The sequence below is a fragment of the Mus caroli genome, chromosome 10 (assembly GCF_900094665.2).
Source record: "Mus caroli chromosome 10, CAROLI_EIJ_v1.1, whole genome shotgun sequence".
NCBI lineage: Eukaryota > Metazoa > Chordata > Mammalia > Rodentia > Muridae > Mus > Mus caroli.
Window position 1 is genome coordinate 87,540,443 of NC_034579.1, and position 26,394 is coordinate 87,566,836.

A 26,394-nucleotide genomic window follows, 5' to 3' on the forward strand; every position below is an offset into this window, starting at 1 on the left:
ATATGTAAGTACACTGTAGCTGTCTTCAGACACACCAGAAGAGGGAGTCAGATCTCGTTACGGATGGTTGTGAGCCACCATGTGGTTGCTGGGATTTGATCTCTGGACCTTTGGAAGAGCAGTCGGGTGCTCTTACCCACTGAGCCATCTCACCAGCCCCCAGGCTGTTTTCTGATTTCTGCCTCAGTGGGTGCTGGGAAGACGTAGGTTTGGATCACTATGCTCTATGCCTGACTTCCAGGATTACCAGAACAGAATTTTAATCTGTTAAATGTACAGTACCTGAAGGTTTTTCAGTGGTTGTATGGTTTTCTTATTCTAGTAGTGGGATTTGAAGCCAGAGTCTTCTGTGTCCTAGGCAAGCACTTTACTTCTATGGTATATCCCTTTGTGTCGTCGTCTTCTTCGTCTTCTTCTTCTTGTTAAAGAAGTGTATGTTCATATAAAGCTTGTGTGCCTGCTTCTTTTAAGACACTAGTTCACATTCCGGTTATAAAGACTTACAGACGGTTTATCTATAAAACATTTTAGCAAAAGATATATGGGGAATATCTAGATCTATGAGAGTAGAAAAGTAAACGCTGTGTTGTAATTTGAATAATATATCTTGTAAAGGACTTTTAAATGTATTTTTTTGGCCTTCCAAGACTTTAATTTTTGTAATTATAAAAATGGTGCCTATAACATAATTATATAAAACATAAGTTCTATGTAGTTATTTGAGCTAAGGAGGAATTAATGCAGTGTAATTTAGGGACTATTGACATTTTAATTCCGATAGGTTAATTCTTTTTAGAAATATACACTAGCCGTTTCCCTCATTCTGCTACTTTATTGACTTGTAATTTAGTTGCCTATTTTGTGTTCTGGCTTTCCTGACTTTCATTTGGGCCAATAGTTGCACTGATTAGAAGATTCAGGTTGTATTATTCATAGTATTGACCTTTATTTATTCTCTGCCCTGGTAGACGCTTCCCAAGTTTGTGATCACACCCAAGTGTCATAAAAAAAAATTAATATAAGGAGTGGTCAGCTAAAAAGGTCCTGTTGAAGATAACTAGAATAGTAACATTGTTTTTAGACTGATTGATTTTATTTTTGTGAATGAGTGGATTGCCTGCACGTATGCATGCGACATGTGTATGCCTGCTGCCCTTGGACGTCAGAGTGACGGTATTCCCTGTGACTACAGTTGTGAATGGTGATGAGGGCCATGTGGGGTGTAGGCAATTTTACCTGGTCCTCTGCAAAAGTAATTAAGGGCGCTCTTAACCCCAGCCCCCAGAAAACTAGAATTTAAAATGAAATCGAGTTCTTATTTTGTTTAAAGGATGCATTTTTATTTGTGTGTTGCCTGTCTGTATCTGGTACCCACAGAGGCCAGAAGAGAACATTGGATCCTGGGGACCTGGGGTTACAGCTGGTTCTGAGTTGTGGATTTGCTGGAAACCAAACCTGGGTCTTATACAAAGAGCAGGAAGTGCTCTTAACTTGCTGAGTCATCATTCTAGCCCCAGTGAAATATTAGGGTTTGTGGTGTTGTTTATTTTTTGAGACATGGTTTCTCTGTGTATCCCTAGCTGTCCTGGAACTCACTCTGTAGTCCAGACTGGCCTCGAACTCAGAGATCAGCCTACCTCTGCCTCCCAAGCGCTGGGATTAAAGAAAGGTGTGTGCCACCACCACTACTTGTAATTAAAATTTTTAATTACATGTCTGTATATGTGCATGTGAGAGCAAATGCACATGGAAACCAGAAGCATTGGATTCTCAGGAACTGGAGCTACAGGCAGTTGTGAGCCACCAGACGTGGGTGCTGAGGACTAAACCCAGGTCCTCTGGAATAGCTGCAGTTGTCCTAACTGCTGAGCCATCTCCCCAGACCCCTGAAATACTAATTTTTGGAGTAAGAAAATGTAGCGACTGTAGTGGTTAGTCTTACTGGTATTAACTTGTCCTAACGCTCTAAACGTTTTTTTTTTGTTTTCTGTTTTTCAAGACAGGGTTTCTCTGTATAGCCATGGCTGTCCTGGAACTCACTTTGTAGACCAGGCTGGCCTCGAACTCAGAAATCAGTCTGCCTCTGCCTTCCGAGTGCTGGGATCAAAGGCGTGTGCCACCACGCCCGGCCTTATTTTTTTTTTAAACAATGGGCCTAGGGATGTAGTCCAGCTGTTAGAATGCTTGCCTTTTGCCCACAAAGCCCCACGGTCATCCGCAGCACATCAAAAACCTGGTGTGGTGCACACACCTGTAAGCCCAGCGCTCAGAAGGTGGAGGCAGGAGAATCGGAAACTGAAGGTCACTTGGGGAGGATAGTGAAACTGGGCTCACCCTGGGAGGCACGAAGCCCCGCCTCTAAACAGTTTGTTGTTGTTTTCCACAATGAGCTCATAGTTGTGGCCCTGGGATGCACCTGCAACCCCGTCTCTTAGAAGGCCGTGGAGTCCGAAGAATTGAGAGTTCAAGGCCAACCTGAGCTTAATAATGAGGTCCTGTCTCAGAAAATCAAAAGACAAGAGAATTCTAAAGCTGAAGTAAATTTTCTTGATTATCGAACTCTCTCTCTCTGTCCTTCAAGGATTTAAATGAATAGTTATCTAATTCTGGTTCTGATTTGATTTCCCAGAGAGCTAATTTGTAGCTGTTTTCTCTGCATTTTAAATTTACATTTCTTTAGTGTGTAGACATGGGTGTGCTCTGGTTCTCATGGAGAGATCAAGAGGCCAGTGTGTGAGAGTGGAGTCTGTCCTTCCACCGTGTGGGTCCCTCCAGATGGAACTTCTTCAGACTTGGCGGCAAGCACCTTTACCCACTGAGCCACCTTGCCAGCCCTTCACTACATTTAATGTTTAAAATGTTATGACTTGTATGCTTTGCCTGCATGTATAAGTGTGTACCATGTGCGTGCCTGGTGCCCTTGGAGACCAGAAGAGGGCGTTGGATCCCCGGATCCAGGTAACTGTGAGACACTGTGTTGGTGTAGGGAATCCAACTCGGGTCTTCTGGAAGAGCAGCCAGTGTGCATGTCCGCATTTTTTTTTTTTTTTTACAGTTACATTTTTTTGTTTGTATCTGCTTCCGTGTGCGTGTGGAGGTCAGGGACAACTCCCAGGAGTGGGTAGCAGGCTTTTGTCTCCTGTAAGTGGGTAGCTCTGTCTCTGCTCCCTTCTTCAAACCTGCTCCACTGTGGCAGCCGCACTTTCCGAATTCTCCAGCCTCTTTGCCATCAGTTTGCTCTGTCACCTACAGAACTGATTCTCCTCCATTCTCCCCCACAGAATTCTTTGCTGACTTTATATTGCCCATAGACAAGTTGAGGAGTGATGCAGACCGAAAATCCTCCAAGACCCAGGTAACGGGTGGTGTGTGTGTGTGTGTGTGTGTTTATACATCTCTGCTGATTCAACCCGGAAAGGAGAAGGGGCAGAATAAAGATCTGGTGTCGGGTCTACGCTCTGGTTATTTGAGTCTAGAGGCAAAATACTGCTGTGTGAAGTAAACTTTGAATTTTTAAAAAAGATTTAATTTTATATGTATGATACTTATGTGTTATGTGTATGGGTAAATGTCTGTGCACCATTTGTGTGCAGTGTCCGTGGAGACCAGAAGTGGGTGTTGAATCCCCTGGAACTCAAGTGACAGGTTGTCAGCTGCCATGTCAGTGCTGGGAACTGAACCCACGTCTTGTAGAAGAGGAGCCAGTGCTCTTAACAGTTGTGCCACCCGCTCAGCCCCTGTGTGTGAAGTGAACTTTTGATAGCAATGAGTGTAGAAATAGGGAAGCCATTTAGAAGCCTCATTGTAATGATCCAGGTGAGATGTCACCGTGGTTTGGATCAATGCTGGTGGGAGAACAACAGGCAATGGGTAGCTGGACTCTAGAGGTATTAGGGAAATAAAGCCAACCGTTTCCTCTGAGCGATCCCTCTCTGATCTGGAGCGACCCCAAGGGCTGGAGAGATGGCTGAGGGAAGAGCAGAAGCTTGCAGAGAGAGGGTCTGGCTTCTGTTCATGGTGTCCACGTGAATGACAGCTTACAGCTCTAGTTCCAGGGGAATCTAATACCCTCTTTGACCTCCAAGGGCACCAGGCATGCCCATGGTACATCTCCATGTGTCCAGGCAAAGCACCCATATACACCGAATGGAGATCAAGTGATCTTTAGAGTTTCCCATCAGCCGGGCGTGGTGGCGTACACCTTTAATCCCAGCACTCGGGAGGCAGAGGCAGGCGGATTTCTGAGTTCGAGGCCAGCCTGGTCCACAAAGTGAGTTCCAGGACAGCCATATAGAGAAACCCTGTCTCAAAAAAAAAACAAAAAACAAAAACAAAAAAATAAGAGTTTCCCATCAACACATAAAAAGATGTAGGGCATTGGCATATATTGATAATCAGTGTCTTACTAGCAACTGTATATAATAGGCTATACCTATTTATAAGCCTATGTTAAAAATATATGTACATATACATATATTTATACATACATATATGTGTGTGTATATATATGTGAGCATATATATGCCTATATATAAGCCTATGTCGTTACAGGCCTCTGAATACTCCCAGTGTTACTCTAGTTTGTTTAAACCGCTCATACTGCTAGCATACACACGTATAAATGTGTGTGTGTGAGTGTGTGATATGCTTTTGGAAACAGCTATAAGTGTTGGATACATATTATTCTAATGGACTCGAAACTGGTCACTAATTTTTCACTAGATGGTGACAGAAAATCAAAAACAAAGGTTTTAAAGTGGACCCAATGGAGACAGTAAAGAGAAGTGTGTGTGTGTATGGAGAGAGAGAGAGAGAGAGATCAAAGCAAGGACAGGGAGAACAGTGAAATAAGATTGAGAGGCAGTAAATTTGTAAGTAATATTATAATTAATACCTTGGGAAATGATAAACCAGGAATCTTCGCTTAGATCTTAGGAAGAACTTGATCTTGTTCGGCTTAGTTTTCAGATGCTCCCGGGGTTGTGAAGAGAGGCCCGTCTGGATTATGTGTCTCCCAGACAGACTAGCTACCTGCTAACAATGGATAGGTGCAAGCACGTTGAGCAGTTGCAGCTTGCTCAAGGCCATTCCATCCTGGACCCTCAGAAATGGTACTGTATGGTCTGCAGCACAACCGAGTCCATTTGGGCTTGCCTCAGCTGTTCCCACGTTGCCTGTGGGAAATACATCCAAGAGCACGCACTGAAGCACTTTCAAGAAAGCAGCCATCCCGTTGCCTTCGAGGTGAACGACATGTACGCTTTTTGTTATCTTTGTAATGATTATGTCCTAAACGATAACGCAGCCGGAGACCTGAAGTCACTACGGAGTACACTAAGTGCAATCAAAAGTAAAAAGGACCCCTGTGTGGTTCAGAGTGACTCGGTTTTACATTCTGTGGATGCACAGGACCATGTTTACTCCTTACTCGACGGCACCCAATCTCTGCCTGGAAACGAGGATCCAATGTGCGCCGCCCTCTGGCACAGGAGACGGGCGCTCATGGGGAAAACCTTTCGAATTTGGTTCGAACAGTCAGCAATTGGAAGGAAAGGGCAAGAGCCAACTCAGGAGAGAATGGTAGCAAAACGAGAGGCGAAGAGAAGGCAGCAGCAGGAGTTGGAGCAGCAGATGAAAGCCGAGCTGGAAAGCACACCTCCGCGGAAGAGTTTACGCTTACAAGGCTCCTCGGAGGAGGCGGCCACAATCGAAATCGTGCCAGTGCAGGCGCCGCCCCCACCTCCCGCATCCCCAGCAAAGGACAAAGCCGCGCTGCCTACTTCGGAAGACAGGACTTTTAAAAAAGTAAGTGACTCCTTAATCAAACGAAGGCCCGTGGTAACTCCTGGTGTAACCGGACTGAGAAATTTAGGAAATACTTGCTATATGAATTCTGTTCTTCAAGTGTTGAGTCATTTACTCATTTTTCGACAGTGTTTTTTAAAGCTTGACCTGAACCAGTGGCTGGCTGTGGCTGCCAGCGATAAGGCCCGATCCTATAAGCACTCAGCCGTCACGGAGGCGGCGGCACAGCAAATGAACGAAGGGCAAGAGAAAGAGAAAGGCTTCGCATGCTCCAGACATTCGGGTTTATCCTCAGGCCTGAGCGGAGGGGCCTCAAAAGGTCGGAACATGGAGCTTATTCAGCCAAGGGAGCCCAGTTCCCCGTACAGTTCTCTCTGCCATGAATTGCATATCCTGTTCCAAGTCATGTGGTCTGGAGAGTGGGCCTTGGTCTCGCCGTTTGCCATGCTTCACTCCGTGTGGAAGCTGATCCCTGCTTTCCGCGGTTACGCCCAGCAGGATGCTCAGGAATTTCTTTGTGAACTTCTGGATAAGATACAACGTGAACTAGAGACAACCGGAACCAAGTTACCAGCCCTCATCCCCACTTCCCAAAGGAGGCTTATAGAGCAAGTTCTGAATGTGGTGAATAACATTTTTCACGGACAACTTCTTAGTCAGGTATGGATGTCTTGCCACATTTTATCATCTTCGGCAATTCCTACAGGGCGGCCTACAACGCGGTATTCTGTATGGATCGAGCGTGGGAAAGTTGGTGGCATTTTTAGGTCAGAATAGATTTCTTTCTTTCACGAGTGTGTGAAGAAGTCTCGGATCTCTGAATCATTGGAAATAGCTGTGTATTTGTGGAAGCAGAGACTTTATGGGGGGAGAGAGTAAGGAGAACTGCATCTTCTAGGTTAGAGTACAGCCATTCTCTGAGGGTAGTCATAATGTCACTGTGTCCTGCATAAAGAGTATCCTTAAATTATTCAAATGCTGATTTCTGTGCCCCCATATCTGGTTGAAATCCTTATTTTAAGAATCTCAGTGTTGTGTAAGCATTGCTCCCCAATTATTCCTTGATTGGTCAATAAAGCTCGCTGATCAATGACTGAAAAGGGGAGACAGGAGGGCTGGGGAGAGAGTGAGAGAGGAGGTAGGGATTTGCTGGGTGGGGGCAGTTTGCTGGGGGGGGGGGTACCATGACCTGGAGCAGAGGGAGCCTTTAGTTGGGAAGTAGCCAGATTAGTTTAGAGGATTAAGAGAGAGTTAATACTGCCCTATTGCTGTGCCCTTAAAGCTGTTAAATAAGTATAATAGTCCAGTTTCAATTATTTGGGAGATAGCTAGGTTAAGAGAAAAACTCCATACTCTCATTTAAAATAACACGTGTGTGTGTGTGTGTGTGTGTGTGTGTGTGTGTGTGTTACCTGGAGGACATTGTTGCTATACTGAGAGAATTGTTACGGTACATGAGCAGTTTATTAAAAATCTTGAACAAGTAGGGTAAAGAAATGTGTTTTTTTGTTTTGTTTTGTTTTTAGATTAACCATCCTAAATGGTTTTCCTTTGTTTCGGTCACTTCTGTAAGTTTTCCTAGTTGTGGAAGAACAGGCTGCAAGCCAGATTCCATCTACACAGTGGTCCTCTGACCAGTGGACTTGGTAAACTGCCTACCGTCGAAAGCCCATTTTCCCTTAACACACAGCTTTCCTTTGTATTTTAGCTGCGGCAGAAGGGCTTACTTCGTACCATTAATTTTGCTACTGTTATGAGTCTTAGTGTAAATATCTGTGTTTTCCCGTGGTCTTAGGGGACCCCGTGAAAGAAGAGCTGTTCGACCCTCAAAGGGCCTTGACCCAAACGTTGAGCTCCACTGGGCTAGAGAGATGGTTAAGTGGTTACTGCTCTTGCAGAGGACTGGAGTTTGGGTCCCAGCACCCACACCGGTGGCTCACTACTGCCTCTACTCCAGCCACAGGGGTATCTGACACCACTGCCCTTTACAGGCGCTTGCACTTAACATGCTCCATCCACCACACAAATGCACACACTTAAAAAAAAAATAAATCTTTAAAAAAATGTTTTTAATCCTTCTTTTCCAAACATTTCTGTACCTGTTTTATTTCTACCATAATGTATTTAATCATATCTCTGTTGTAGATTTGGGACTATTTCCAGTGTTGCGTTATATCATGATAAATTAGTAGTTTTCCCTGTGACACAGTCTTAGAAATCCTTTATCCAAATGGAGTAGCTTGGGAGCTGGGCAGGTGGCTCAGTGGTTCAGAGCAGCTACTGTTCTTGCAGAGGACCCAGGTTCAGTTCCTAGCACCGTGGCAGGCTGCTCACAATGTCTGTAACTCGTGCTCCCGGAGGCGCCCGTGCCTTTGGCCTCCAAGAGCGCGCCATCCCCACACACGCACACGCCCACACAGAAGTACATAGACTTTTCTAAAAAACAGAGTAGTTTGGGTAATGATAACTTAATATTCAAAAAAGTTATTTTCTCATTTTAGATTTTTATAGTGTGAGAATGGCTGTCATTTTTTTTTCACTTTATAAATAAATGAATCTTGAAATGAGTAAAAAAAAATTTATTTTATGTATATAAGTGTACTGTTTATTTTATGTATATAAGTGTACTGTAGCTGTCTTCAGACACACCAGAAGAGGGCATCAAATCTCATTACAGATGGTTGTGAGCCACCATGTGGTTGCTGGGAATTGAACCCAAGACCTCTGGAAGAGCAGTCAATGCTCTTAACCCCTGAGCCATCTCTCCAGCCCTGAAATGAATACAATTTGTTCTATAAACATTTTGCTTCTCCTTGGGGCCTTGCATCCTCCCGTTGAGCCATTACACCTCATCTCTCTTTCCTAGAGTCTTTCTCCCTACAAGTCATGTGATAGGCTTCTGGGGCACTCCAGGAAACTTCTCAAAGCCCGACTTCCATGTTGAATTCCTAGACTTATCTCTAGCGGGGTTCTTCCTGTTGGCTTGTTACACCAAAGTCTGCATTGACTTTGCCTTGTTTTGTTCCCTGTATGCCTGCACACCAGAAGACGGCATCAAATCCTATTCTAGACGATTGTGAGCCACCATGTAGGTGCTGGGAATTGAACTCAGGACCTCTGGAAGAACAGAGCAGCTGGCTGGCACTCGAGAGCCAGGTCACCTCTCTAGCTCTGTTTTGCATGTTGTGTTTAGATTCAGCTTATAATGTCTCCAACTGGTTCTGGGCTGGGTTGGTGGCATTAAATAACCCAATCACTAAATTGTTTCTAGTTATTAGAACTCCTTTGTTTTGTGGTGTGTGCACTCATGTGGGTTTGGGTGTTAGAGGACATCTCTAGAACTGGGTTCTCTCTCTCTCTCTCCCTTTTGGGGCCAAGGAATCCTCCTCAGTTGGACCATCATGAGGCTTAGCAGCCAGTGCCTTCCTCTGGAGTCATCTCACCAGCCCCGCCTAGTAGCTTCTTAAAAAAGTTCCACTCGACTGTCCTGACAGATTGTAAAACCCGCTTGTCAGCGTGCTAATAGTTCATTTCACAGAAAACAAGACGCTCCTTGGGCCGCCGTGAGCTCCAGCGAAGGGGAATGCTTTGGCAGAAAGATTGTAACGCGGAGTAACACGTTCCCTTGCAGGTTACATGTCTTGCTTGTGACAACAAATCAGACACCATAGAATCCTTCTGGGACTTGTCCCTGGAGTTTCCAGAGAGATACCAGTGCAGTGGGAAAGATGCTGCCTCCCAGCCGTGCCTGGTGACTGAGATGTTGGACAAATTTACAGAAACAGAAGCTTTAGAAGGGAAAATCTACGCGTGTGACCACTGTAACTGTGAGTGTGGTCCAGCTCTCTGTGCTTTTGTAAGATTAATATTAGGTGGAGACCAGGGAACCTGGAAGAAAGTGTGTGCGTGCTTCAGTAGTAGCTATGAAAATGACTTTTTCTCTCTCTCTCTTTTTTTTTTTTAGTTCTGCAAAAGAAATCAGACATTTCTACTTGATAATCATCATTGGTGATATTAAATTTCTTCTTGTAGTGCTGGAGAGATGGCTCAGTAGTTAGGGGCACTGGCAGTTCTGATAGAGAGCCAGGGTTCCATTCCCAGCACCCACGTGGCAGCTCAAATCTGTCTTTAACTCGAGTCTCAAGGAGTCTGATGGCTTCTTGCCATCTTAGGCGCGCACATGTGTGGTATACAGACATACAGGAAGGCAAAACATTTACTGTATACTTCTAAGTGATTGACTGAGTGATTGATTTAGGTTTTCCCAGACAGGGTTTCTCTTTGTAACTATCATGTAACTAACTCTATAGACCATGCTGGCCTCAAACTCAGAGAGATCTGCCTGCCTCTGCCTCCCGAGTGCTGGGATTAAAGGCGAATGCCTGGCTCAATAATAATTTATTTGAAAATTTTCCATGTCTCAGAAAAAAAAATGATGCGAGGGCTTGAGATACTCTTTTTTATAAAACAGTGTTATGGCATATTTCCTGCATGCTAGGCAGCTGAAGAGATGTCATATTGATTATTTTCTAGAACCACTTAAAGTCACATTTTGTTCTGAGTGCTGCCTTATTTTCATGTTATTAGGTTATGACGTAGCCTAAGATCTGTCTACAGGACTTGAGAGAGCAATGGGCCTTTGTCAGATTTGTTAGGATGAATTTAAAGTGTCTCAAATATCTTCATCACCAAAATTTTGGGATAATATTATACATGTAGAAAACAGTCTTATAGTGATTTGAATATGCAATGAGGCCAACAAATCCAGGCCTGGAAGAGCTGCTTTAATACAGAAAGGGCAAGATTTGCAGATAGAAGCCAGAGGCCCCGCACACTGGGTAGCCATACACATAGAGTCCAAAAGCAGGAAAAGGGCATTTAGCAGCCTATGGGTTCCTGGAGGAAAAGCTTCTAGCAGCCAGTGGAAGTCACCCCAAGCTGGCATGAGAGGCAGCTGCTAACCAGCAAGCTCTGGGAGTGGATGGTCCAGCAGAGACTACAGAGCACAGTCCCTAGGTGGACACGAGAGAAGCGGGGAGACAAGAACCCCGAGTTCTCCTTGTTAAAAGAGCATGGCATTGGTAGAGTGAGGAGACCTGGGAAGCCTCACCAGGTAAAGCTAAGGATGCAGGATGCTGTGTGCTGTACACACTCACATGCCTGGGGCCAGTTTGGCGAAGGCTAAATGAATTGACCATCGTTTTTTAAGAGTCCAGGAAGTGTGTTATTAAAGTATGCATGGAAGAAACTGTTAACTTTCTCCTGCTTAGCTGGCCTAGGCAAACCTACTCTTAAATATATAGCGGCGTTCTGTCTTATTCTTGCGTGAGTGTTTTGCCTGCATGTATAAAAACACACTGCATGTGTTGTGCCTGCTGAAGCCAGAAGAGGGTGTGGCACTCCCTGGACCTGTAAGTCGCAGACAGTTGTGAGCCTCCATGTGGGTCCTGGGAACTGAATCTGGATATCTGGATTCCCTGCCAGGCAGCACTCGCTCTTAACTGCTGAGCCTCGTGTCCAGCCCCTTGAAGGATTGTTATTAAATCCCATGTCTACCCTGACTCCGCCTCCATTTCTCATTTTACAAAGTGCTCTCCACTTCCCGAGGTCAAAGCCTGGGCTCACCTGCAACATAGTGCTAGACCTGGTGCCAGTGTGGATGAGAACATGAAAGAGTTTACTCCAGCGTTTTTCCTTGTAATCTTTGAAACTGTTTTTATTTCATTTTATTGTATTTTAGCAAAGCGTAGAAAGTTTTCGTCAAAATCAGTTGTATTCACAGAAGCCCAGAAGCAGCTTATGATATGCCATCTACCTCAGGTTCTCAGACTGCACCTCAAACGGTTCAGGTCAGTAGTGTTCCAGCTGTCTACCACTTACAGGGGGGCGGGGGGGTAGCGGTAACTGGGTCACTTCTTCTGGTTAGGATGCTTCAAGACTTAGAGTAGACATACAGTGGATTCCATTTGAACACCGAATACTTGGCTAATGTATGCTATTCTTTTTAAAAAGTGTAGCAGTTATTATCTTTGCTTTGAATGGCAGACATCTATATTCAGTAACTGAGTTGTTTTGATAACTGTTTTTCTGAGCCCGAGCCAGGCTAGCCTAGAACTTGCTGTGTCAGGTACCCTAGCCTGGTGTCAAATTGAGAATCCTCCTGCCTTGGCTTCCTCAGTACCAAGATTCCAGAGCATACCACTTATCCCAGCAGCGACTCTGACCTGCTCCATGTGGATTTAATTATATTTATTGTTTAATATTCAGGTATACTTTTTTAAAGATGTAATTTTGTAATGTGTATATATTTTACCCAGTTGCTTTGTGCTTAGAATATATTGATCAAAGACATAGCAGTTTGGGGACTAGTGAGGAGTTAAAGCTCCTACCACCGAGTTCAGTCCACGCCTTGGCTTCTGACCCTCACTGACGCTGTAGCATGAACATCTTCCAGAATGGGACACACAAGATAAAATGTAACATAAAACCATAAGAAAGCCAGCCGTTGTGCCACACACCTTTAACCCCAGCACTCAGGACTGGGCAGACACAGGTGGATCTCTGAGTTCAAGACAAGACTCGTTTACATAGTGAGTTCCAAGATAGCCAGGGCTACACAGAGAGACGAGCCTCAGAAGCAAACATCCCAAGAGTTCAATCAAAAGCATTTAAGTGCAATTGTCTATTTATTTGTATACATGCATGTGCATTCACCCGCAGGAATACCACAAAGCACATGTAGTGGTCAGAGGACAGCTTCTTGGAGTTGGTTCTCTCATTCTGCCACGGACTGAGGTCAGTCTGTCAGGATTGGTGGCAGCCACCCTTACCTACTTAAGCCATCTTGTTTTGCCAGCTCCTAAAGCAGTTTTCTTATTTACTAATTTCTTGAAACAGGGTCCATGTACCCCCCTGGATACCCTGAACTCTTATGTAGACCAGACTTGAGATCCTCCTGCCTCTGCCTGAGATTAAAGGTACAGACCACCGTGCCAACAAGAGTAATTTCTTAAGTTCAAGCACAGCATTACAGAAGTAAAAATGTCCCTTCCCCAATATGCACTGTTAACCTTGGCCTTTGACTGACTCGTAGCTGTTAGATGCTTTCAGCAGCCACATGAATGCTTTTTGAGAGATACTGGGCTCCTTCTACAAGAATACAGGTATGCATACACAGAAGTTATTTGGTAAAGAACTATGTTAGTGCCGTGGGATTTGAGGAAGGGTGTTAACAAGTGTCAAAAATGACAGAAGAGCTTCAACTATATAGTACAGTGGTGAAATGCCTGCCTACCAAGTCTAATGCTCCCAACTATACATTCATGCATTGTTAAACTAAGAAAGCAGACTTCACTGGGCCTTGTTACCAAAGAAACACACATCCCTCCACAGCCAACTTGGCCCTGAGAACACCTGTTCCATATAAACGCTTCTTTAGATTTTGCTCTCTCCAGAATTGACTATTAAAACAACCTAGACTTAGTATATGGCGAGCTTTCTTCCCTTGATTCTGAAGTGTCGCTTGCTTTTGTTCCTAGATGGTCAGGACGTAATAACCGAGAGAAGATTGGTGTTCATGTTGTCTTTGAGGAAACCTTAAACATGGAGCCTTATTGCTGCGGGGAGACCCTGAACGCTCTCAGACCAGAGTGCTTTATCTATAATTTATCTGCTGTCGTAATTCACCATGGAAAAGGATTTGGCTCAGGACACTATACTGCCTACTGCTACAATTCTGAAGGAGGTAGAGCTGAGAAAACCAAGTTTATCTTGGGTTAGATTTGCAAGCGTCTGCTTAAGACTTTTTTTTTTAAACTTTTATTTTATTTTATTTTATTTAAGATTTATTTATTTATTATATGTAAGTACACTGTAGCTGTCTTCAGACACTCCAGAAGAGGGCGCCAGATCTCGTTACAGATGGTTGTGAGCCACCATGTGGTTGCTGGGAACTGAACTCTGGACCTTCAGAAGAGCAGTCGGGTGCTCTTACCCATTGAGCCATCTCACCAGCCCTGCTTAAGACTTTTAGCAATTTCTAAGTTGGCTACTAAGTCACCTGATCAGCCACCCGCCTTCTTTCTAGAAAAAGGGCCTTCTGCTGGATTTTTGGTGGGTTGAGGGTACAGAAAATACAAGTTTACAATACTAAAATACTAAATACTGTCTTAGGGTTTCTATTCCTGCACAAACATCATGACCAAGAATCAGCCTCTGCCTCCCAAATGTGCCACCAGGCCCCAGCACTGGCCAGATTTTCTTAAAGTCACACTGTGGTCACTGGTTTGTTAGAGAACAGGGTATTTAATGACCCGGAGATGGCAGATACTTGTTCAGATTTAACATACAGAATCACCCTCATTGTGTCCTCCTTGTCCCTTCTACAGTCACCTTTCTGCTTTCCTCAGCAAAAAGCCTTGCTATTCTGAAAAAGACTCTGAAAACCTACCAGGACTGTACTGTGCTTCATAGTAGGTAGCTGGAGCCACAATTCTCTCCCTTTGGGAATGGAGGGTGACAAGTACATGTGTCAGATTCCGTAACTGCAAACTACTAAGAACAGATACGTTTTCCTAGAGGAACACTTCCACTGCAAAGAAACAGCCTGCCGTTGCTTTCCTGCAGGAAACCCTCCATTTGCAGTCAAGGAGGCTTTTGTAGTGGAAACTTGAGATTCTTTTCCAACTCCTGCTCTCTGTGCTTCGCTCTTAGGGTTCTGGGTCCACTGCAACGATTCCAAGCTGAGCATGTGCACGATGGAAGAAGTACGCAAGGCCCAAGCTTATATCTTATTTTATACTCAGCGAGTGACTGAGAATGGACATTCGAAACTCTTGCCTCCCGAGCTCCTGTCCAATAGCCAGCACCCCAGTAAGGAGACTGATGCCTCTTCTAATGAAGTCCTTAGCTGATCCAGACAGTGGGCTCTCGTTATCTGTATATATCCTTTTTAAATGGGCTGACGTACGCTGCTGTGCTTCATTGTTTTTATTCTGGAATTATGATCAGTGCCTGCTATGTTTAGACATTGTGTATTTAACTACGAAGTTTTTCTTTTCTTTTTTTACAGAGACAAACTATAAATATATGTATATCAACTATAGGCCAACTAAACTTTCTTCAAATATTTTGAGTTTTAAACGTTTAGTGTTTAACCTCAGACTCTTATATTCTGATGTCTTAATTGCCTCAGATCATGAATTTGTGCAATCTACTAAAGAAATTCAGGTGGCATCATTATATACATATAAATATATATTTATATAGCTGTAGCTGTTTTCTATACAGATTCTAACTCCACGGGGAAGGAGACGCTCGTCACAGATTGTCTTACTGACTCCAGCTCCTGCCCCCTTGGAGGTAAACAGAGTGGAAGTGAAATACTGAAGTATCACTTAGCTCCAGTTATTCCTGAGGCTTCATGCTTCTACAGGGCTCGGAATAGATTTAATGCAGATACTGGTCTTTCACTACAAAATTTATTGCTTCCATAACTGTCCTTTATTGAGCACAAATTCAAAATGAAAATAGCAGATTTACACATGGTATACTTCAATGAACTTTGGAACTATGGGCAATGAAAAAATAGTTCTAATAAGGCAGTCACAAATTTTTGAATTTAGCAAACCAATAATATATTATGATACACAAATGTAGTTTATCTTGAGAATGAGTTTTTACGTTTAATTTTAGATGTCTTAAGTACTTGAGATTTATTTTTTATTTTTAGTTCAAAGGAGTAAGACAGATGCATAGGGGCAGATGTATGTATATATAAGGCAGAGAGAACACAGCAGTTCGAGCATGGCACCTGGGCTATTACATCTAAGATCTTGTTTTTCTTGAAGTACCCTAAGCCTGACTCTTGCTAGGATTATGTGACCACTGGGAATCTCTCAGGGCCCTGGCCCCTCTTTAAAAACACTAGAAGTGATCTAAACTTGAATTAACTAAAAGCAAGAGAGATTCCTTTCGCTGTGTTCTAAAGATAGCTTTCCAGGTCTTATGATTGGAGCTCTGCTGCTGCCATAGCCATGGCCACCGCCACCCAACCTGCTCAGAAATGGGCCTCCACCAACCTACAGATCCCAAGGAACCTGTCAGGCACTGGGAGAGGGTTTTTTTTTTTCCCCCCCTTCTTCCTAAAGAAAGTGACTTAATTTACAGCTGACATCTAAACCAGGAAGAGTTATCTTTAGCACAGACTTCTGAAAGGAGTGTCACCTGGGGCAGCTGCAACAAAAACATATCAACCGAAGACAGAATCATATGTGCCAAAAATACAGCTGGAGTAATAGTTGGAGTAATATTAGCTCTGGAAATGCTCACTTACCCAAAGCGTCTATAAATTGTTGCATCAGCTGTTAAATATACCTCATTAAAGATTCATGTGACAAAGTTACCGAATTGAGCCTTTAATTTCAAGAACCTTTTTTTTTTGAATCAACACATTGTAGCACCTTTTTTTTTTTACTAGTATTTAAGAGAAACAAAACATTAAACTAGCACACAGCAGGCTGTTGTACTTCCCACTAGATTTTGTTGTGAATCTAAGATTATACTGAAAACAAAAACAAGAACAAAACCCAAGTGATGCAAAGAAACTTCAGTTTCCTATTAAATGCCTCAGATCTGCAAGTGCACACCCGCACTCTTAAGTCGTTCCTACAAAAACCAACAGTTTAGGCTGTAAAATAATTTACTAAAGGCACTATTGTTAACCATCACAGGAAGACACATCACTAAATGTAACAATGACTTAAGAGATACATAACTAGTAAGCAAACAACAAGTGTTGGTTTTGGCTTTGTGTTTTGGCTTTCCTTTATAGGGCCATACTCCTTCCGGCCACTCAGGACACAAGGATGTCTGCTCCTAACAGTACTCTGAGAGAAGTTTGGACCTTACAAAGAGGGAGACTGCAGGAAAGGTCTTAGAAAACCTTCAAGTTTATTTAGGGGTCAGTTTTCAATATCCTGGGCTTAGATGTCAAGCTGCTCAAAAGCCACGACCATGAATGCTGAACCCCAGGAGCCAGCTGGAGAGCCTGTGAGTGTGTGTGTTCAAGTGGAGCCCCTCAGCACCAGGAAGACACAGCTCACACAGTCAAAAGTAGCTTTCCCGGAAAACTTCTCAAGCAGCATGTGGTCCAGGGCCCTAAGTCTACCTTTTCTTCAGAGACAATGTCAAGCAAAATAAAATTTGATTTAGCATTCCAGAAGCAATACAGCATTATTGTGTCAAGGTACACACAAATTAAGGCTTTACCTGGGCAAGTGACAAATTTGGAACTATGATGGAACATTTCTAGCAAATCATACAAAGATTTTAAGCAGCTAAATAATTATTGGGCCCAGTCTAAAGTTGAATGTGTCTTTACGTTCAAATTAACACACAATTTATGAAAGGCCTCGAACCTCATCTCCTTGAGTAACCTGATGCTGGGATCTCTAACTTACTGGAGGCCGTGATGTTCAGTACTTGGCTCAGGAAGGAAAAGCCCAATCCAAAGATAAGGACAAGATTGAAACTTCTTTTGCTTTTGGCTTTAATGTTGATTTGGTTTTCTAATGTGGAACACATATCCTGTAAATATGAACCCTTGAGGGACATTTACTACAGTAAGGTTTTTCCAGTTGGCACAAGGTTTTTCCATGATGCTTAAATCATTTTAAATATGCTTCTAAAAACAAAACAAAAAACCTTCCTCAACTATACTCCTTTCTGCCTGCTTCACACACATGAAGAGCTTGTAGCCACCATGCCTGAAGAGAATCTGCAGTATCCGTCGTATCTACAGTCCATAAAAGAACATCATCCATACTTTTGCCTCGTTCTGCTTAGAATTACAACCATAGACATTAAAATGTATCTCTCAGATCTGAAAATGTCTTTATTTTTTAGAAAATGGATTCCAGGGAGGTTAAAAAGCAATACCAGAGGGCATAGGTGCAGAACTGAATGAAGTCATTCAAAGCATCCAAGTAAGAATATGGCAATATAAATATCCAAAAAGCATCTCTTAGGTCTTCAAAACAAAACGTGTGAGTAATTCCTAACTAGTGAGCAGTACAGCATTTCCTAGACGGAGAAACAGTTAACATTAAAGTCCTGAAAGCCTTTTCCTTGGTTAATTACATGTAGACAGTTTGCCTTTGATCAAACTCCTTTAAACATGGATAACGGTATTACACAGGTCCACTGCTAAAACAGACAACATGTTGCAAATTACTTGTGGTATAATGTGTTCCAACAAAGCTTAGAAAATAAAGACGTTGAGTTGGCTTTGGACTAAGTTTAATAGTCATCTCCTCTGCTGACAACTTCTTTACAGGTTGGACGCAACAGTATAGTGTGTTCAAACTGTGCTGTGTATGACCCTTTAATGTCACACAGTGGTGGGTATGGATCTACAATGCCCAAGTCACACAGATTCTTCAGAGCCATTAAGTATTTACTTTCTCCCAAGCGATCCAGCCACCTTCGGCAGAAGGCAAGGGTACCGAAGTTTTCGTTGATGACATTTAACAAGTGTTTTGTTCTTGGAAGCCTAAGGGGAGAAAAGTGAAGACAATTGGCAAAAGAGTTAACTAACCAATTTACCCATTATAAAAGTCAAATCTAGCCGGGCAGAGGTGGTGCATGCCTTTAATCCCAGCACTTGGGAGGCAGAGGCAGGCAGATTTCTGAGTTCGTGGCCAGCCTGGGCTACACAGAGAAACCCTGTCTCGAGAAAAAACAAAAAAAAAAAAAGTCAAATCTAAGCTGTGTCTGCACCTGGAGTCTGAGTTTAAGAACATTTATTGTCCTTTCACTAATAGTGAGAGAGATGTAATGGTCCAAAGACATGGCTGACTATGATACGTGCTGAAGACCACCTTATAGGTGCTAAGTTCCTAGACCGAGTGTCACAGAAGTCCCTTTTCATACAAGTTCACAGGTGACAACCTGCAAAATCATGAATCCTACCTATAATCTACCTCTGTAATGAGTAAAACACGTCAACTGGGATAGGACCTTTATTAACAACAGGAAAAGCATTATAATCTCAAACCTAGGAATGCCAGGAAATAATTACATCATCGTTAGAAAACTGGATTTGAACACCTATCTCTCCATCATTTTCAAGACAGGGTAAAGTTAACAGGGTAATAATTTTTTTTTTTTTTTTTTTTGCACTACAGAAACCAAATAACTCACTGGTAAGACTGAAGACCCTGACATTTACAAATGCGCCACCTGATAGGCTTGCTATAGTCTTGCCTCAGAAGAAATGCTCACGAGTTATCAAGTCTCACCTTATTGGCACATGCCCCACATCAAAATTTTTCATGTAGTGTGAACATTCCATGTCGTCATGAACCACGCCCTTCCCTGTGCTCCCAAAGGTCTCAATGGCATACACCTCTCCTTCCTTCAAAAACACAAAGGGGAAAATCAACCGAGAACTAACCAACCTCCATGAAATAAAGCAGTAACACGAAAGAAACCTCCTTCCTTCCTTCCCACAGTCCCTCAGTCTGGCGCCTGTCTCCTCGGCACCTCTGACTACTGGACAGCCCTTATCAAAATACAGGTTTCACATAGGAGGAGATTAGTTCATTGCTGTATCCCAATGCTTCCTAAAGACACCAGCACTAAATAAATATTATTATTATTATATTTATATTTATTTTAATAAATATTTATGCTTGGTAAATTGTACACTGACAGCCCCAGATTTTATAAGCGCAGCAAAATATGAATTGTAAGCTTATTTTGTTCAGTATTTATTTAGATCAGAGTTAGTTTAGAACCAAGTGTCATGGCTTTTCACAGAAGTCTAAGAGATGGGCTGGGGCTGAGGCTGACAGCAATAGTGCACCTTCCTAGCATGCACAATGCCCTGTTAGCAAGGGCTACTCACATACCTCCATTCTTGTAGCTTCCCCTCCTTTCACAATGGGCACTGTTTTTCCAGCGTGAATTCTATATGGCCCAATTGAATGTCCATTTAAGTTACGTATGGGTTTCACTGTCATAATAAAGATGTAATTATTGTTCAGAATCTCAGAAGGTACAGACTTTTAAGTGATTATACCAAAAGAAGATACAAAGTCAGAGTGGTGGCACACACTTTTAAATCCCCAGTACTTGGGAGGCAGAGGCAGGTGAATATCTGAGTTCAAAGATAGCCTAGTCTAAACTTAGTGAGTTCTAGGCTAGCCATGGCTACACCGTGAGTCCCTATTCTAGAAAGAAAGGGGGAATAGAGTGGAGGGAGGGGAAAGAGAAAGAAAGAGAAAAAGAAGACAAGGCTCTCCATAGCAAGAGAAAGAAAGAGACAAAGTAAAGAGAAGTTTGCTTCATTAAGTGTGAAATAAGGCTGGCGAGAAGCCAACTGTGGGAGAGCAGCACGCACACAGGTGGCTCACAACCAGCCCTGCTAGCCTCCATGTGCTCCTGTGCTCATCTGTACACACGTACAGCCACACACAGCATCTTACAATTACCCAAGAGAGTGTTGAGGAATGAAAGGAAAAATAAATTATAAGTGATGGATGCAATATAGAAATAAGAACCTTAAGGACAAAAATATGCCTATAAAACAAAAGATAAATATAAGAATAGATATAAAATTAAAGATAATGTAAAGGTTAAGGGCACTGTCAAATGAATCTTAAGCCGGGTGGTGGTGGTGCACACCTTTAATCTCAGCACTTGGGAGGCAGAGAAAGGCGGATTTCTGAGTTCGAGGCCAGCCTGGTCTACAGAGTTCCAGGACAGCGAGGGCTACAGAGAAACCCTGTCTCAATAAAACGAAAAAAAAAAAAAAAAAAGGAATCTTAAGTTCAAATGCTACAAAAAACAAAATCTAAACTCAATCTCCTACAACCAATGAATAAAGTTAGACAATAGAATATTACTCAAAATTTGAAACAGAAAGCAAGAAATAATTTAACAAGTGGAGTAAGCAGTACTGAAGGATTAAGACTTAGAGACACACATACTACAGGCTTCAAGCTTTGTGTGTGTCTCAAACGCAGCACATAACTGCTCCTTAGGAATATGTCATCAGTAAGGACAGAGAAGCAAATGCCAACACTTGAGTGCTCGTGACTCTGGCGCACTAGAGATCGCTGCTGTGACTGGAAGGGAGCAGGAGTTGGGAGGTACAACAGTGGTTCTCACTGACAGAAGCCATCATGGAGCGTAAAAAAGCACCACAATAGCACCAGGGCTGGGAAGCTCCCAAGACCTCTCTCGTTCCACGATATTAAAAGGCTTTAGAAGATCGAGCTCCATAGTATTTGATACTACAGAGTATTAATAAGAAGCCACCTTTCAAGAACAGAATTCCATATCAGGATTTTGAAAAGCAGGCTGGAGAGATGGCTTGGTGGGAAAGAGCACTGACTGCTGTTCCGAAGGTCCCGAGTTCAAATCCCAGCAACCGCATAGTGGCTCACAACCATCCATAATGAGATCTGACGCCCTCTTCTGGTATGTCTGAAGACAGCTACAGTGTACTTAGATATAATAATAAATCTTTAAAAAAAGATTTTGAAAAGCCAAAAAATTAACAATGAAATAATGACATTACGAGTTTAGTGGAATAACCTAAGAAAAAAATTAAATTTTAAAAATAAAACTACTTATAATCAGCTAAACGCATTTTAAAGTTTATACAGCATTACTCTAAGTCTTAGCCAAGTATCCCCAAAGCCAACTGAAAACTGTTTTTGCCTCTGTCTAGGTAGGTGGGTTAGGTGGTAGATGGAGTGCAAGCCCCAGGCTTGACCTCAGTACCACACGCAGCAGGCTAGGGGCAAACACGCAAGCACTCAGGAGGTGGAGGCAGGCGCGTCAACTGAAGTCACCCTCAGCATTAGGTTTCAAGGCCACCGTGGGAAAGTGAGACCCAGTCTCTCAAACATGAAAGGTTCTTTGTAGCCATTTTATTTCCTTGGACTTGAGAAGGTTCAGTTGACTTCTCCGTCCTGCTATGCATACACTATCCTTTTCAGTTTACCCTCAGTCTTCCCCCGACTTCACCATGTTTAGAACAGCATTAGAGAAAGGAGGACTGTGGCCAGCAGACGGTCAGAAAGACCTGGGACTGAGGACTACACCGGCAGCATGAATGCCGAGCACCGGAAGGCACAAGTGACCCTAGGGAAACCCTAAAGCAGCAGCTCAAAGAGACTAAAGGGCAGACTAGGAAATTACTGGCCTCCAGATTCTCAACTTGATTCAAAAGAAACAAGTAGGAGAATCACCAATAAATGAGACTCTGGCCTCTCTCTCATCCTTAATGTCCCACAGAGCTCAGTTCAACTTTAGATGCCACAGGATACATTTCCCAGATGTCTTCTTAGCTCCTAAGTACCTCAGACAAGGTTCCCAGACAGCTTCCACAGTGCTGTCTCCATACACTCTGCAGCTGACACAAGGTTCCCAGACAGCTTCCACAGTGCTGTCTCCATACACTCTGCAGCTGACCCAGAGTCCTAGTTAAAGTCCTAGTTAAATACCTTGATATGTCTTCCCATCTATTTCTACTTCATAGGATTCCATAACTTCTTGAATGGCCTCACCAACATCGCAGAGACGAACATCAATCCCAGCACACTAAAAAAAAAAAATGTTTTTTAAGGTGCAAACTTTTATAATGGTTTAATATTTTTCAATAAAGGACAATCAGAACAGCTAGTTTGTACATACTAAAAATAAAATGCCATGCAAAGGGTGTTAAGCACATAACAAGATTAGACTCAAATTTCCTTTGCCTGTAAGAAGTCATCAATGTGGTGTATTTTAAAGAATGTAAGGAATACAATAAATGATAATGGGATAGAGATGGCTGGAAAGATGGCTCAGCAGGCTAAGAATACTTTCTCCTATTGCAGAGGAAACCTTGTTTTATAAGCAGAACCCACATGACAGCTAATAACTCTTAACTCCAGTTCCAGGGGATTTGATACCCTCATCTGGCTTCCAAGGGCACCGGGCACCTCGGGTGTACTTAATGCAGGAAAAAACATCAGCAATGCCAGGAATCGCTACCTAGACAAAAATGCACTAGTAGAACTGGGAATCTTGGAGTATGCCATCTTAAAACCTCTAGGGAAATCAATCCTAACCTTATGTAATGATTAGGATGATTCTCAGTCGCAGTGCACAATCACCAGAGGGATAAAAAAAATATAAGGCAGACAGAGTGGTATAATATGCGTGGAGTTCTGTATATGCCACAGATGGAGGGAGACAGGAAGCCCGAGCCCAAGTCAGAGGCAGCCAAGGCAGCATAAGCTCACACTCTCAAAGACACACACACACACACACACACACACACACACACACACAATGATTTATTCCTGGAATACAAAGGCAGTTCAGCAAATATAACATCAATATAAACATACATTATGAGGGAAAGGCACATATAATTTCAATTGGATATACATTTAGAATAGAATTTTTAATATAAAGATTAATAAAATAGGAATAGAAAAACTACCCTCAAAAGAAAAGTCAAAGAAAAAGCCTACACCAAATACAACTGTTGAAACATTTCTTCTAAGGTCAGAAACAAAGTAAAAGAGGATTGCCAGTTTTGCTCAACACATGACTGAATGTTCTATCCAGAACAATTAAGCAAGAAAACAGAAAACAAATTGCAAACAGACTGAGAAGTAAGAAAACCCCCCTCTCAATCAGGTGACAGTTGCCGGTGATCTCTGAAGATGACACAACAGGGGTGTTGGAGCAGTGGCTCTCAGCCTTCCCAATGCTGAGACACTTGACTCCACCTCAGTGCGCGGATCCCCAGCCTAACATGATTTTTAATTCTGCTGTTATGAAGCATAACATAAATCTCATATGTGACCCTGTCAAAGTGTCATTTAACCCACAGAGGTGTTGAAAGTCACAGGCTCAGACCCACTGGGCTACAATGACACCCAGCAGTTCAGAACCCTGAGCTAAGCACAGGTTTGGCTCCCAGCACTCATCGGCAGCTTATAACCATGTTACTCCAGTTCCACGGGATCCAACCTCTTGTTGGCCTCTGAGGGCACTGTACATACACGAGACACAGACATACATTCGGGCAAAATACCCACCCATACCCCAACCCCAAACCTAAAGTGAGACCCACAACTATAAAACTCTCACAGCTACAGGCAAAAGCCTCGTGAAACTGGACCTGACAGTGATTACTTATATATCAAAGGCACAGGCAACAAAAGAACAATATCATCACAAGAAAAAGGCAACTTTAGATTAAAAACACTGGCAACTCATGTGCTCGATATAGGACTGAGACCTCATTATAGACAGAGAACGCTGGAAACTCAGCAATAAAACAACAAAGGAGTTGATAGATACATGTAAACAAATGTACATGGGTAAACTGTAACACAGAAAAGAGAACAAAAGCTGCATACTAGGGGATAAGAAAGGAAAAGACTGAAACGGAATACAACCAATGAGCAGGTTACTGTCCTTTCAGAGAGAACACACACGCGCAACTGCTGTATAGGAATTTTAATGTAGAAACATGGCTGCTCTGGCAAGGGATCACATCCAAAGACCTAGGTCTATGTGGTCCAGCTGGAATGCAGACATTCCCTTATTCCCAAACAATGAAGGTAAAGTTTGTTTGTAAAAGGAAGCACCCATGCTTCAAAGTGATATCCAATTTAGTGGCAAAGTGTTGAAGTAAAGATTAGCAGAATAAGATATGCCCAACTCATGAGAGGAAAGGGAAGCTACTTAAAGGGGATGTGTTTGTATGTGGTAGTTTCACTGGGACAGTTGTACAAAGTTGAAGAGAGACTAAGCTAGTCACAGATGAAGACACAATGAGCCAGGTAATGAGAAGTTAGAAGATCAAGTTAGTGTGAGGCCAAGCAGAGCAATTCAGAGAAGGTGAAAGAAGCCAGACTGAATCACTCAGCTTGGAAAGAAATTTGGACCAGAACAGCTGAGTTGAACCAGCCAGCCGGAGTTCAGAAAGAGTTAGAAGACGTAAGCTTACTTAGCACTAAGTCTCAGAGACTGAAAACAATTCCAAGCCTAGATTAGATTGTACAGAGGCTAGAAGCTTCCAGGACTAGGCCTAGGTTAGCAGACAGAGGCAGTAAGCATCCAAAAATTATCTTTACACACAAATTTTCTAACTCATGGTGGCTTTTTCATTTTTGGTGGTGGATAAATGCTCAAAAGTAGCTAAAGGATAAGCTTCAATGAGAAGCCCCATGGCATCCTTTCTGCGTAGTCAAACTGGACAGAACTTAAACTGCACAGTCTTGGGTCTGCTTAATTATAGTGTAATGACTTTTTTTTTATTAAGATTTATTTATTATATGTAAGTACACTGCAGCTGTCTTCAGACACTCCAGAAGAGGGCACCAGATCTCATTACGGATGGTTGTGAGCCACCATGTGGTTGCTGGGATTTGAACTCTGGACCTTCAGAAGAGCAGTCGGATGCTCTTACCCACTGAGCCATCTCACCAGCCCGTGTAAAGACTTTTATTTGCAACTTAAAATAACAATAAAACCAACAAAACCAAAGGTACTGAATAGGTAATAGGGCAAACCCTCAATGAATTAGGACATGAAAAGATAGTCCTCACAACAGGGGACTGCAAGTCACAATTACAGAGACACTACCTCACATCTACTAGGATGACTACAAACCAAAGAAAATACAGACATTAGAAAATGAGTGAGTGGTAAAGACAGAGCAAGTGCTAAAACTGCCCTGCACACTGCTGGTGGAAATGTAGAGCAGGATAGCCAGTGTGAATGTGTGAATACACTCTCTGAATACACAATGCAATGCAAGAGGGTCACATCTATGGAGTATGTGCCCTAAGACAAACTGTGAGGGAAAGGTGAGTGCTTCAGGGCACTGCAGACACTTTGGGGTGCAGTGAAAATTTCGCCAAGCCCACAAAATGTATAAACTAGAGTGAACCCTAATGCAAACGGGGGCCTTTAATGCTGTGATGCGTCAATGCTGATCAAATGAAAGAAAAGTGCACTTTGTCGGAAACACCAGCCGTGAACATGTTTGTAGGGGGTTTCCCTATCTTCTGCTCAGTTCTGCTACAAACATAAAACCGGTCTAAAACAAAATAGCAACAACAATTAACAATAAAAACGGCCAATTTTACAGGCAATATAAATCACTTAAACTCCTATACAGACCTTAAAACAATCTATGAGTACTCTAAATTATGTTGTTAAATAATAGTGCTTATAGCACACATACCTTTATTCCAGTATTAGTGGCATCCTTTACAGCTTTTAATAGTATGTCATATTTGGGATTAAAAGTAACAGTAAAAGCACAATCAATTATTCTACCTGAAAGAGAAAAAAAATTCACCTTTAAGTTTACTTAACTGTTAAATGATATATTTGCTTACAGAACTTCCTCTATTAACCATAGTTAAAAAGAGAACTGTGAGCCGGGCGTGGTGATGCACGCCTTTAATCCCAGCACTCGGGAGGCAGAGGCAGGCGGATTTCTGAGTTCGAGACCAGCCTGGTCTACAAAGTGAGTGCCAGGACAGCCAGGGCTACACAGAGAAACCC

General features: G+C 42.7%; 2 protein-coding genes across 8 annotated transcripts in view; one reads left to right on the forward strand and one right to left on the reverse strand.

The window, feature by feature from the left end:
- Positions 1–16,997, forward strand: part of Usp44 (ubiquitin specific peptidase 44) — a 36,451-nt gene extending 19,454 nt beyond the window's left edge. For all 6 annotated transcript variants that reach the window (XM_021173579.2, XM_021173580.2, XM_029482518.1 and 3 more), the window contains 6 exons: positions 3,282–3,355; positions 4,962–6,465; positions 9,437–9,632; positions 11,546–11,654; positions 13,344–13,549; positions 14,518–16,997. In XM_021173579.2, coding sequence (XP_021029238.1) covers positions 5,041–6,465; positions 9,437–9,632; positions 11,546–11,654; positions 13,344–13,549; positions 14,518–14,717 — 2,136 coding nt within the window. In that variant the 5' untranslated portion in view covers positions 3,282–3,355; positions 4,962–5,040 and the 3' untranslated portion in view covers positions 14,718–16,997. The remainder of the gene's footprint in view (positions 1–3,281; positions 3,356–4,961; positions 6,466–9,436; positions 9,633–11,545; positions 11,655–13,343; positions 13,550–14,517) is intronic.
- Positions 16,998–17,337: 340 nt separating this feature from the next.
- The window catches only part of Metap2 (methionyl aminopeptidase 2), a 28,761-nt gene continuing 19,704 nt past the window's right edge, over positions 17,338–26,394 (reverse strand). The window contains exons 7-11 of one of the 2 annotated variants that reach the window (XM_021173585.2): positions 26,069–26,163; positions 22,320–22,416; positions 19,716–19,819; positions 19,104–19,219; positions 17,338–18,355 (exon numbers count right to left, since the gene is read on the reverse strand). In XM_021173585.2, the coding sequence (XP_021029244.1) occupies positions 18,103–18,355; positions 19,104–19,219; positions 19,716–19,819; positions 22,320–22,416; positions 26,069–26,163 (665 nt within the window). In that variant the 3' untranslated portion in view covers positions 17,338–18,102. The remainder of the gene's footprint in view (positions 18,356–19,103; positions 19,220–19,715; positions 19,820–22,319; positions 22,417–26,068; positions 26,164–26,394) is intronic. The other variant, XM_021173586.1, reaches the window with a different exon arrangement.